Raw genomic sequence first — 14,651 nt, 5'->3', positions numbered from 1 at the left:
AAAAAGTTGTCATATGACTTGTTCAGAAAAAAATTATTAAATAAAGTATTTTGAAATCTTTAACAGCAGTAAAAATATATTTTGAAAATGGTTGTGAAATAGTATAAATCTTAGTGAACAGAACTTCTCTTTTGCCAATAAATATTTTAGAATTGTGGTAGACATTATAAATTAATTCAGATGCTTGGTTTTTTTTACATTTAAATAGATTTGTTTGTTTACAGGGCAAAAATAATTTATTTATAATTAGTAAAACTTTGGGTTTAATACAAAATATAAAAAAGCAAATTAAAGTATTTATTCATACTTATAAATCAAGTTGCTAAATGTGTTTAGTTTGTAGAGTGAGTACAGTTAAAGGAACTCTTTGAGATGAAAATGAATTATTTTATCCTATATTTTCTAGTAAGTAAATAAAGCAATGAAAGAAAGTGGAATATTTTCCTGAAGACTTTCACATCTTTATTATTAACATTAGACCTAGATATATTTTATTTTCTCAACTATATTCTTTTAGTGTTGACACAGTTATTTTATTTTATTTTTTACTTTAAAAACTATAAAAATGGATGTAAACTATTGAAATTTAGAATTTTTTTTTTAGAAAAAAAATTAATTAGAAAAAAAATATAAAAATATAAATTTAAGGATATAACAAAATATCAAATTTTTAATTGAAATTTATAACATAGAAAAAGTATTAAAATTTATTAAAAAACTTATTTAGAAAATAAATATAAAAATATAAGTTGGAGATTTTCTATGCAATATATTTTTTACTATTTTTTAAATTGTAAGAAGTTTGAGTATTATAAAATTTGTTTTTCCTCTTTTAAATTATTTGAATAACAAAACAAATTTTAAAATCTAGTTTAGAATTTGGTTCATTAGAAACTAAATTTTGACTAATTTTCAAGTACATAATGGTCACATTGGTCACATGAATTCGGTTCCAAAAGACTGATTATGAGAGAAACAAATTCATGTTATCATTGAGGGTGTTGCTCCCTCCACCATCTCAAGTGCTTCTCCACATTTTCACTATTTTTTTTTATTTCAAAAATACTTTACACCTTTTTACTATTTTCTTTTATTCCAAAAATACCCTACACCTTTTTACTGTTCTCAACAATCTTTCTCTCTTTAATGGAGCATTTATGTGGCTTAGATTTAAACTTGTGATATATTATAAAATATAAAATTCAGAGGAAACTTCAATATTAGTGCTTCTACCACTTCTATTTTATAAACTTAAAAGTTAGATACAAATACAAAATAATAAACATAATAATATTAATAGTAAATAATATATTATTATTATTATTATATACTAGCTTTATAATGACGAAAGAACTAAATAAATTCCAAATCTTTAACAAATAACTTTTCTTTTATATTTTAAGTATTTAATAATATTTTTATATTATTTATTTAATAAATTAAATACTTTATTCAAGTTATTTGAGTCAAACATGTCGGTAAGTTGAAACATAATATAATGTTAAAAATTATAGATATTAAATGTAAAAAAAACACACATATATATAAACATTTTTCTAGAAATTTAGAACAAAATTTTACCATTTATTAAGTAATTTGAAGAAAAACAAATATATTGAATAGTGAAAATAAGATTGAATTATTTAAGGTAAAGTGTAAATAAAATTTTGCAATATATCACAAGTTTAAATCTGAGTCATGTGAATGCTCCATTAACGTGCAGAAAGAAAGAAAAATATTGTTGAATATAGTGGAGAGGTGTATGATATTTTTGGAATAAAAGAAAATAGTGGGGAAGTGTAGAGTATTTTTGCAATAAAAGAAAATAGTAGGGAGGTGCAGGAGCACTTGGAGTAGTGGAGGGAGCAACACCCTATCATTGAAAATACTACACACTATATTAAAAAAAACAATCAACGATTCTGTGTCAAAAAAAATTAAAAATTTGTAGAAAAAAATTCAACAAAAAAACATCTTCACTTTTAAATTATTAAATATAAAAACACTAAATCCTTAAAAATATTTCTTTACATTTACATATTTAAATACAATAAAAATAATAAATTTATTTCAAATATCTTAAATTGTTATATTTTATATTTCTTCTAAAATAAAATTTCTTAAATAAATTTCTATACTTTTTTATTTTTAAAATTTTATGAATTTCAATTAAAAATTCTATATTTTGCTATATTTTAAAATTTTAAAATTTCTATTTTTATATTTTTCTAAATATTTAATAAATTATAATAGTGTTTATATTTTTAACATTTTTAAATTTCAATTAAAAAATTGATATTTTGTTATATTTTTATTTTATTTTATATATTTTTTTAAAATAAAAATATTTTCTAAACAAAATTTTTATATTTCTATAATTTTAAATATTGTTTTTATATTTTTTCAAATGGAAATTTATATTTTTTTCAAACGAAGAAAATAGTTAAACTGCATGTACAGTAAAATGGTCTAGTTGAGGAAATAATACATATGGTAATAAAGATGTAAAAAAGTTTACCGAAAAAAAAATCAAGAAAGTATGAAAAAAAACCCCCTTAAAGAATAGAAGAATTATAGTTTAGTTTTATTGGATAAGTAATCAAGACACTTATTGTTACATTATGTATTTATTTATTCATATGTTTGAATTATTTTTTTATTAAATTTAGTAAATTATTTATGTGAATAGGACTCATTACAAGTTTAAATAAGATGAATATAGTCAATTGAGTTATGCTTTATTTTACTATTATTTACTTACATTAATTCGACTTAAATATATTGATGACATAAATCCGTTAATGTTGATCATTTTGATAACTCAGTCTAGAAAAAGGTAATTATAGTTAATCAAAGTTTATTTTTCTGTACATTTATAAAATAGTAATTACGATGACAAATATTATATTGAAAAAAATTTCATAATAAATAAAAATATATGAAAAAAAACGTTTTCCTTATAAAATAAAACTAATTTAAATAAAAATTCATAGAAGTTGAATAAAAAACATTCCACCAATTAACTTTTATGAGTTAATTTTAATTGATGGAAAATAATTTTCTTTTTTCATAAATACTTATTGAAAATGTTCCAAATCAATTATTGGACTGCCCATATAAAATGTTTCAGTGTTTCATAGAAAAAATGAAGGGTCGTAAATAGTTAGTTTTACGGATAACGTGGAAATTGTTTATTATGGTGTTTGGTGACAAGATCCAGCCGAAAACGACGCTTTAATTAAACTAATTAAACTAATAATAAATAACAAAGGATTTCATTTTTTGAATAGAGAGATTGCAGATTTAAGAGGATAAAAAGTTATCAATGATAATATTGATTAAAAATAAATAGCAGAAATTTTAATTAATTTAAAATTGGCTTAAATGCTTACTTCGTCCTCATGTTAACAGGTGAATTTCTGTTTAGTATCCGGTTTTAAAAATGAAGACATTGAGTCCCTATGTTATGAAAAATGTATGAATAAGGTTCTTTCCGTTAAGTTGACAACAACGTTAAGTCCATGCTGATGTGACCGTACTTTTTCTCTTCTCTCTTTCGCTGTCCAGTTTTTTTTCTCTCTTGTTCAGCTTTTTCTTTGATGACTTGTTGAACTTGTTCTTTCTTTTTTGACCTTATTCATATATTTTTCATAATATAATGACCCAATGTCTTTATTTTTAAAACTGGGTACTAAACAGAAATTCACCTTTTAACGTGGGACGAAGTAAGTGTTTAAGCCTTTAAAATTTTATATATTGTATACGTGTTGAATACCATAATAATTTTTAAATATTGGAATTTATCATAAATTTTAAGAATAAATTAGTTTTAAATTGTTGATTTGTGTGTTTATTAAAAGAATTAGAAATCGAAATTTGTTAGAAACATTTTTATTTATATTCTAGATAATTTTGATGTACACAACACAATAAAGTAAATGTATATTAAAAACAATTAAAAATATCAAACGATTAAAAGTAAATTAAACTGATAATTTTGTTAAAGTTGAATAAATTGTGTGATCATCGGATTAGGTATTGATCGAGTTGTGTACTACAACACTAGACCTCAAATCAATTAATTGTTTGACAGGTACAACATGTTGGAAGTCTCTCATCGACTAAGAGAAAGTCAATATGTAATATATAAGTAAGTGAAAATCTCACCTTACAACCTGATCTTATGGGGTTAAGTTAAGCTTAAAGTTCACTTTTTAACATGGTATCAAAGCTAGATTATAGTCTATTCTAATAAGATTTGATTGTTATCGGGCCACTATATCGAACCCCCTGGACCGTGAGAGGGTGTATTGGAAGTCTCACATCAATTAGGCCCTGTTCTTTTGAGTGGATTTGAGGGAGTGGATTTGAGAGGATTTGGAGATAAATTTTTTTGTCGTTTATTTGAGTGAATTTGGAGGTAAATGAGAGTGAATTTGGAAATAAAATTTGTGAGAATTAGTATAGAATTGTATTGACGTGACAAATTAAAAAAATTTATTTCCAAATTCACTTTCGTTTACCTCCAAATTCACTCAAATAAACGACAAAAAAATTTATCTTCAAATCCACTCCCTCAAATCCACTCAAAAAAACAAGACCTTAGGCTTGAGAGAACTTTGTAATTGAAATTGAAAGCGACGTTAAGAGCCTTGAAGAAAAGTGTGAATAAGTGTTATAATTATGATATTAGAATGTGTTAGTTTGATATATTGAAATAAGTGTAGTTTTTATTTTTATTTCCCAAATAACATAATCAAATGATAGAAGTTTGACATTTTTTTTAAAATTACCGAAATTTATAATTTTTAAAAAATTATAGAAATAGGTAAGTTGTGTTTAAGTAGTAAAAAATTATAGAAATGGGTAAGTTGTGTTTAAGTAGTACGATTTTATTTTGAATAAGTGTCAAGGTGACATAGTATAAAACATTTTTAAAGTTAAAGCCGTAAGAATGTAATTTTACTTTAGTTTAGATCATTTTAAACTAAAGTTGTGTCAATGTGACATAATTCATCTGGGCATAACTTGTTTACTTCTGTAATTTTTTAAAAATAATTAAAAAAAATGTAAAAAATAATAATTGTTAATAAATTTTAGGCAAAAACATTAAATTTTGATTTGTATTTTTGTCAAATATTTTTCTTTTTGAAAAAAAAGTAATGGTTAGCTACTTTTTAATTTTGTATACTATTAATTGTTACAAATTTTTTAGTTTGATAAAATGAAAATCTAATATTCGATAAAGAAAACTAAACTGAATTGATCTATATTTAGCAGAGTGTGGATAAAGTTAAAATAATATTTTTGAAACATATAGTTTAAAAAAAAATTATATGGTCTGAGCATAGAATTTGAGGTGACGCAAGATAAGAGGGAATGGAAGCATTATGATATACTTACAAATAGCGAGCTTGATTATGAATATACATATGCTGATAAAATTAATAAAATTTTCTCGAAGGTTTAATATCACAGGATTCATGGAAATTTTGTTTATGTAAGACCATACAATTATTGGCAAACTTTCTATGACGTTATAAATTTAAATTTTAGATTGAGTACGAATATATTTGCAAAAACGTAGATACGATACCCCTTTACACAAAAAAGAAATGACATCAAAGTTATAATTATTGAATTGAATATAACTAATTATTATGAGTAAAGGAATGTGAGGAAGTAAAATTAATACAAATATTTGAAGGTATGAATGAGATGTGAGAAAAGTTAGAAACTAAAAACAAAATAAAAATTAGGGTATGATTTCTAAGAGTCAACTATGATATGGTTAGCCCACATGGTAAACAGAGCCAACGATATAGTGAGGAAAATGCTTATCTTCTTTAGGACCATGCTAAAACCTTTCCCATATTTCATTCCAACCAACCAAACTTTTTCTTCTTCATTCCTCCTCACTCTATCTTCTGTTTCTCTCATTCTCTTCATCGTGTAAACTCTGCCACCATTTTTAAGCTCTGATTTCCAATCTTCCACAAATTCCTTTAGAAAAACACAATGCATCAACAACAATGCAAAGATGAATTCAAGGGCACTTCCTATTGTCTTCGATGGATTTCTTAGCTTCCCTGTCACATAGGCCTTAAACTTTCTAAAGAAAGACAGTCCTTCGCTAACTCTTGCATTCTCTATACACTCATTGCCAGCCATTACTGGATTCAGTTGAACTTTTAGGGTTTGTGAAGGAGCTACTTGATGAAAGAATGTATCAGCTACTTGATGAGTCGAGACAAACATTCCATGATTGGTTTTTGTTTCCTCAACAACATCAAAGTTTGTAGAATTTGAATACTCAATGTTTTCCTCGTTTAGGAAGTTCTCATTCGGGTCTTCATCGTTCATGAATCCCATTGAAAATTCATCAATCTCAGTATCAGTTATTTCTTTGTTGCAACTGTGTTTCTCAAATCCTACTGCAAATAAAACATCTGTCATATACTAAAGAAAAAGGAGAAACATTGATAAATTATATGAATGGAAATTACCTTTCATCTCGTTTTCTTCCGTGTTAGTCTGGAAGTTTGAGATATCATCAATTGGAACAATATTTTGCTGCTCTTCCATAAAGCTCTGCCAAATTAAGTGGACAAAAGTTGATACAACAAGCATTCTTTTGTACAGACAGACTTACAAGTAATCAATAAGAAAAGAATTTTAAAAAAGTTTAATTTTTTAGGTATGGTTTTTAATATATATATATATAATTATGATAAAAATTTCAAAAAAAATGTACATTTATTATTTTTAATTTAATTATTGTAAAATTAATAAATCACAATGTAAAATTGTTTTATCCTATACCCATTATTGATGTAACCTAGAAATCCAATAATGGGTTTTCAGAATTAATATATGATTTTAAATCTGTATAGTTAGCACTACGACATACCTTTCCGACATTTTTGCTGGACATTCCCACCCATCTCAAATTGTCTGTCTTGAATCCATCATCAAGATCTCCGATCTCTATTGATCTTGTGTTTTGGTCTTCCCATGCTTTGTCAACAAATGCCATGGTGTTCATATCGTTGACATGATTGTAATTGGTGCCAACCATAAAAGTGAAGTCACTTTCATGAGGAGCATAGTTTTCATTGGCATTCATGAATGGCTGTGATGAGTAGTTGGATTGATTTATTAACTCCTGGGAAGCATGAGCAACCGAAAGAATTTCCTGCAAGATATCTGTTTCATTTCTGGTTCCACTCATGGAACTCGACCCTTGTGCCATCTTTAGCTTGGAAATTCCAACTTGAGGAAACTCCAGATCCTGCATCTGCAATGGAGGCATGCTAAACCTGTGCTGCATCCTTGCACACTCCAGTGCTACATCCACCTGCAAAACAAAATCATTACACACAATTTAACACGATGACTGTAGACTAATTAGATATTCATATAGTATTATTTCATATGATTTTTAACGGATTTTTAGAAACGAAAAAAATGTATATATAAACATTATTAATGAACCCTAAGAGGAGGCTGGGAGTTAATTACCTTTGATGGAGGATAGCTCATGGATCCATAATTGGGAAGTGAAGAAGTGGATGTTGTTGGAAGATTGAGCAAGTCTTCTGATAAGAAATGCGACCATGTTGTCTCATTGTCCCTTCTTCCACCATTGATATTGAAGGTATTCACATTTATGTTGGAGGAAGGGCATGCATCCAATGACATAAAATAATTTGAGCTCTCTAAAACTTCACCTCTACCTTCAGAGTAGAGCTCGTTAATGCTTGATGATTGATCACTGGCAATGATCTGATTTGCATGGCTGGTGGTGACATTAACATAGTGTTGATCTCCAACTTTTGGAGGAATCACTGTAGTCTTCTTGAACACACGACAAAGAGCATATGCATCCTAAAAAGTCATATATAAAAAATAAATTGATTAAATATCATTTTTAGAATAAAACTGTATATATATTTATCTGCAAGAAAAGAAATATACATAAAAGTGGCTTAAAATAATAATGCAGAGGAAAAGAATCTTGATAGGAACAGAAGATGAACCTGCAAGCCTGTGTTGGTTTCACACTGTGTCTCATCAAGACGATACTCATGCATAACCCAACCTGTACGACAACCATGTGGTGCCCTACCTCGATAGTAAACTAGGGTTTTCTTCATTCCTATTGCACAACTCTGAGAATTCACCTTACGGTCTTTTCCCGTGGCTTTCCAGTAACCAGATTTGGTTGCACGATTTGTTCTTGATCCGTTCGGATATTTCCTATCTCGAGGACTGAAGAAATACCACTCCAAATCTTTTCCCGGTAACAATGACTTTCCTGTGTGTATACATACATAATATTACTCCATAAACATTGATTTCAGTATTGCATTGGTTACCGTAAGAAAGCACGGTCTTTAAAAAAGTAATCAAAGTTATTAGAAACTCCAAGTATATGCATTGATTGCATGGGAGAGTTATGTGTGTATGTCATGTGGAGAAGGTAATTCTTTTTCTCCTGTTGACTGTTTTTTACTTGGGAATCCCACTATTCCCTCGTTACTTTCTCTTGAACTTCACAATCACAATATCATTATAGCAAGTAAATTTGAATTAATGGCCTACAACTTACCTCTACGTTATCCCTAGATATTCCAACGCAGAAGAATATACTTGACCAATACAGCAAGTATGTGTTTCATGCATGATTTTCGTTAAAATCCAAACCAAAATCGTGAATGAAGAACTAATGATTAACCAACTAATAATGATTTGTCTATCAGAAAAAGGTTTCGGGTGTTTTTCAAACATCTATGAAATTTCGTTGGAAGAATGAGAAATCATGTGAAAAATTGTTATTGAATGTTATATATACTTACCCGGCAAGTCCCATGGTTCACACTTGTAAAGATCAACTTCAGGGATTATCTCTAACTCGATCTTACGACCATTTATCTTTCTTTTGAGATAATAAGATACAAGTTCTTCATCTGTGGGGTGGAACCTAAACCCAGGAGGTAGTGAAACAGGAGCCATATTCATATATAAATGTGAACCTAAAAGAAACAAACTGTGTAGGATAGAGAAAAATCTACAGCTATACTTGTATGTATCCCTAATCAAAACCCTGCCATAAAACAATAACAGAAGAAACACTAATTAGCAACTGAAACAAACGTGTGTATATATGTAAGAAAACATAACTTATGAAGGAGACATATATATGAGACCTTAATTAGGAGGAAGAAGAGCCAGACAGACACAGAGGAAGAGGTTTGAGAGAAAGATTTGGAAGGCAAAGAGGAGGGTGGAATGTTGGGGTTGCTTGGGGTTTTGATAAAGAGGATTGAAAAAGAGAAGATTGGAAAAACAAAAAGCAAATTAGGACCTGTTGTCTCTTTCTTTCTTTTTTTTCTTTGAAGTACTTTTCGTTTGTTTTTTGATCAAACGAATGATTCCTCTTATCTTTGAGTTGAAGCTTGAGTTGATGGTTCTTACATGTATTTCTGTAACCTTAATTATAAATAACTGGCTTGTGTTCTCCAATGATCCTATGCTTCGTGATTGTTCTTTCTTAGATTCTGGCCTTCCATGCATGACCATACATATGAATAATGGATCTAATTCATACCTTTATTCGTTAGATTAAGAATCTATACATTAACGTGAGGAAACTATTGCCAACGAACTTTGGCGGCTGTTCCCAACTGAACTAACCACCCTTTCACACTTCTTTTTGCTTCAATTCATTCTTTTCAGCTTCATAAGGGTCCTTCCTTTTTCCCCCTTCTTCTTCTTCACCTTTGTTTTATGCCATTTTTAATAATCAATCAAAACTTTGATTTTTAGGTTTCGAATTCGAATCTCGATCGATCGGTTGAGTTCGTAATGATTTCTGTTTATACTATTATGGATGTAATATAAGAAGGCTTTAAAGTAGTATATTTAATCTTCCAGACATTTTCAGGTCTGAATGAAATAAATAAATAAATAAATGAATTGGTTCTGCATTATTATGTCTACTTGTAAAATTATTATTTAATCTTACTGGACTTTCTCACTTCAACGAATATATCGAATTGATTTTAACAGATTCATTTTTTTTTTTACAAAATATGGTTTAAGTAAAATCAATCAATTAAATTCAATTTTTGAAACCATACAATACACAAATTATTTTAAATATTCTACATAATGATTTTCTTTTATAATATTCTATATAGATGATAATATCAATATAAAAGCAATTGATTTATAAAGTATGAAAGTTTCTGTTTCTGATAATAAACCATATAATAAAAACTTGACATTTCAAGTCAGATAGTTTCTGATATCGATATTTTATACAGGAAAATTTATTCATGTACACTAAGAAGGTTTGATCAACATTTAAAATATACATATAAAAAGAAAGTAAAATTGATAGGTTTAGAAAATGTATAATAAGAAAAAAGGATAGAAAAAAAGTATAATATAGATATACATGAAATTAAAGTGTATATATATATATATATATATCATTACTATTTATATATTCATACTATATATGTTCAAATTAGCATAAGATGATACTTTTGTATTGGTTATTAATCAAAATTAACGTAAAAAGTTGTTTAACCAACCATAATAATAATAATAATAATGTTGGATTTACTTTTATGATTACAAAAATTTGTACACAATTAAACAAGGTACCAACCACAATAGTTAACGTAAAAAGTTTTTTTAAACAACCACAATAATAATAATAATAATAGTTGAAAATTTACTTTTTCAAATCAATTAAAAAATCCCATTAAATTAACTCTAAAAGAACAAGTATGACGAATATAATGTAAAAGTATTTAAAGTCATGTTATTTATCCACATAAAAAATTAAATAAAAATTACTCTTTATAATTATATGAATTAGGTGTACTTTAAAATGTTAATAAATACTAAAAAAAACTTATATAAATGATAATTTTTTTAGAAAGCTTAGAGTTACAACACTAGATACGTAAACATTAGGTTTAATTACTATTTTATTTCCTATTTTAAATTTTAATTTGTTATAATCTCAATTTGGATTCAATTAAGATTCATTTGTTATCAGTTCAAAATGATTGATTAATTGTTGCAGAAGTAATTCTGAGGTTGATGCCGAAGTTAATGATGTTAGGATGAAGTGATTCCAGAAAGAGGTTGATCTCTGCATTTGATGCAGATACTTATATGTGAGATATTAGGAATAGAAGGTGGGACCCACGTGGGACCAGCCTTTGCCACGTGAAAATATAAAACATCCACGTGGCATGGTGGGATGAGTGGTAAGTTATCTGATGTTCTGTGCTTTCCCTTTCATGAATCCATGTTTGGGTGCTTTTCTCCTTTACCGGATTATGCCGCCATTGCTTCTTTCTTCTCCTTCCCTACACCATTACCTTAATTATATCTTTAAATCATAAAATAATGCTACTTTTCTTTTTTTATATTTAATTTATTAATAGATAGACAACCATATTTACATCAAATCAAAACAAACAAGACTATATCATGATAATTTAAAAATATAATTTGAATAATGTAGTTTAAAATTTCTAATTATGTTGTATGTAAAACTCCTGTTAGAAGTGGTAATAGTATAAAAATAATGAGACTTATTTATTTTAATATTAAATGGTTTTATTATAAATAATTTTGTGATGAGTTTCATTATATTTGAACATATCATTTCTTTATAAACCATTCTTTTAAAGTTTTCTATCTTCTTCTCTCTAAAAGTTTTAACTCTTAAGTCATTTTTTGACGATCAGGAGAGACCTAATTGACCACGATAACAAGATCTAAGTTTCTACCCAATTAATTTATTCAATAGAGGAAGTAAGCTTCAATTCATTTTTCTCTTTCGTTCTTAGTTTGAGATCATGCATAATGATCTCTGTCGCATGTGTTTTCAGTTATCTTTCCCCAATTTCTTGTTCCTTTGAGGTTCTAAGGACTCATTCCGTTACCAATTCGATGTTTCTTAGGTGTTCTAGAAATTTCTTGCATTACAAACAACTGATGAGACGTCGAGTTTGATAATATTCTTTTAAGGTAAGTGAAGCTAGATATCTAAGTCTAAATTAATATTGTTTTAAGTTTGGTGGTTGTATGTTTAATTACTTGGTAGAGTAGTAATTTCAATGCTATGCTATATTAATTTAATGATGAAATAATGTATATGTTTTTGTATTGTATGATTGAAATCTAATGGGATGAAATTTGGTTGTTAATGTGGTAAAAAAATTGTAATGCATGGAATGATATTGATGTTTGTAGTTTATGGTAATGTTTGTGAATTGAGGAGTCAAAGTTGTGGTTTTAGTAGCTAAAAAGGATGTTTTAATAGTCAAATTGGTGAGAAAGAGGTTAATTTGGTAAATCTGGTTTCATGTCTGTTACGGGACCAATTATAATATGTTAGAAGTATGGTTTGTGTGGACTGTGAAGTAATTTCAATAGTTTTAAAGTGGTGATGAGAGTTTCAAAGTTGAAGCTTCTTAGTGTGGTTTCAAGTATCACTAATTTGAATGTAAGGAGCTCAGTCTTATGGTTATCTTAGCACTCTAATGATCATTCATTCTCAAGTAGAGATGTTTGACACATGTGGTGAGAGTAGGAGGTCTTAGTCTTGGGTGCTTCTTAAGGTGTGAAACAAACTAATCTTGTGAGCGTGGTAGGGTGAAACCCATTGACAATGACTTTGCAAAGCAGTAGAGGCCACCATAAATGCACAACAAGCCATAGCTCAACATTTATTCTAAATCTAGATAGTCAGTCTAGGTCATTATATGTTAAGATGTTTGAGTTGATGTATGTTATATATGTATGTTGTGTTATATGACTTTTTTGTATTTAACTTACCCTTGCTTTTGTTGTTTCTCTGTCTATATATTGTTTTCTTTTTTGCCATGATCATTTTAATGGTGTGAGTTTAGGGAGACAGTCTGTTCAGTTGTTCCAGCGAGAGGTGAGGGCAAAGCAAATGAGTTGTTAGAGGATTATTTAGAGATAGATCTATTGTCTTCTTGTAGGTTTGCTTACAATATAAGTGGTTCTATTATATGTAAAATAATATTTTAATAGTTTTATACTATTAAAATAACGTTACACTATATAAACTCTAAGAGAATATTATGAATGCCATAATTTGAAAATATATTTTAAATTATAATTTAAAATATATTTTGATTTCGAAAAAAATATGAGATTGTGTTTCGAAGACTCATAGAGGCATGAATAAATACAGGGATTAAAGAGTCCAGAAAATCCATAATGCATGCGTTTTCAGCCCAACGTCTTAATGTGTACAAAAAGTACATGGGCCCACTTCAGGGTCCAAATTTTGTTTACAACTCGATTGCTTCAAAATTGTTTGAATTATCTAATTTTTCTATTATTGTTACAAAAATTGTGTCACTAATTTTAATTGTAACCTATTTTATGTTTAAATAAATTAATCTTATGATAATTTAAAATACGTTATGAACTCTGCCAATGAAAAGATTGATTTTATATTTATTTTTAATTAACTTTTTACTTCGATTAAAACATGTAAAAGCAAAAATAAAAAGTTTGCGAGTAGAACTACCGTGTGAGAAACACAATACGCTATGTACTTTACTTATTTTACTGAAAAGAATTTTACATTTTCTTTGGATTTTACCTGCATGCTCATTTTATTATTACGTAGTTTATCTCTTCTCTCATTTTTGTTGTTAATAGTAGATGTATTCACAAAGTTAACAAACAATAAACTTTATCAAAATATATTTAATTTTTATTCTAATATTTTGTTAAATTTTAATTTTAATTCAATTCTAGGAAACAATATCATGGTGAATATGTGACTTTAAATTATAGAAAATATATTTAGAGACCTATTAGTATTTCTTTTATGAAATATGTCATTTCCATTTTTAAGATTTGAGAAAAATAGTGGTGTTAATATGCTGCTTACCTGTTGATATTAATATTATGATAATATAAATCTATTCATCCTGTTTTACTTTGTCCCAAGTTTGATCGTCAAAATTAGATCGAGACGAATTAGTTCACATAAAATTTAGGGCTAATATGTTGAATTTCATGTATAACTATAAACTTGTGGATTTATGAAACATCCCACGTAAATTGTTAAAAGAATTTTCAAAGTCTTTTATGCTTTTTCAATTTCAAAATAAAATAATGAAACCAAAATTTAAAAGAATTAATAGTTTACTATTTATTAAGTAAATGTGAAAATATATTAAAAAACAAGATCAAAAAACAACATGGAATAGTATATCACTTGAATGAAATCACACAAACAACAAATATTAAACTAATAATAATTGATATTTAGTATAAATTTTATTTTTTAATTTCAATATATGTTGAATAGTGATAAAAAAATTCATAATAATTACATTAAATTATTATATTATAGTAATTAATTTTTTATATAATTGTAATGATAGAATTATACTCATGACAATAGTTAAAATATGAAAATAATTATATAGAAAATATCGAAACATTATTCTACATGTTAAAAATATTTAAAAAAAAGTTAAAATAGTTAAATGTGTGTCTTAGAAATAATCTGATACACCATTAAATAAAATCTAATAAAGAAAAATTAATGTATAATTAAAAGTATGATAAGA

The 14,651-nt window shown here is 27.0% G+C and overlaps 1 protein-coding gene across 1 annotated transcript; it reads right to left on the bottom strand.

Annotated features, from left to right (window-relative positions):
* Positions 1-5,641: 5,641 nt before the first annotated feature.
* Positions 5,642-9,455, bottom strand: LOC148198735 (NAC domain-containing protein 86-like). Its single transcript, XM_088092090.1, has 7 exons — positions 9,210-9,455; positions 8,859-9,106; positions 8,040-8,317; positions 7,522-7,887; positions 6,911-7,357; positions 6,507-6,591; positions 5,642-6,434 (listed from the first exon to the last, which is right to left on the bottom strand). The coding sequence occupies exons 2-7, from the start codon at positions 9,019-9,021 to the stop codon at positions 5,770-5,772; spliced, it is 2,004 nt and encodes a 667-aa protein (XP_087948216.1). The 5' UTR covers positions 9,022-9,106; positions 9,210-9,455; the 3' UTR covers positions 5,642-5,769.
* Positions 9,456-14,651: the final 5,196 nt, after the last annotated feature.

Source organism: Vigna umbellata, chromosome 5 (genome assembly GCF_029865625.1).
Source record: "Vigna umbellata cultivar VRB3 chromosome 5, Vumbellata_1.0, whole genome shotgun sequence".
Taxonomy (NCBI): Eukaryota; Viridiplantae; Streptophyta; class Magnoliopsida; order Fabales; family Fabaceae; genus Vigna; species Vigna umbellata.
This window is presented reverse-complemented; position numbering and strand designations above follow the sequence as displayed.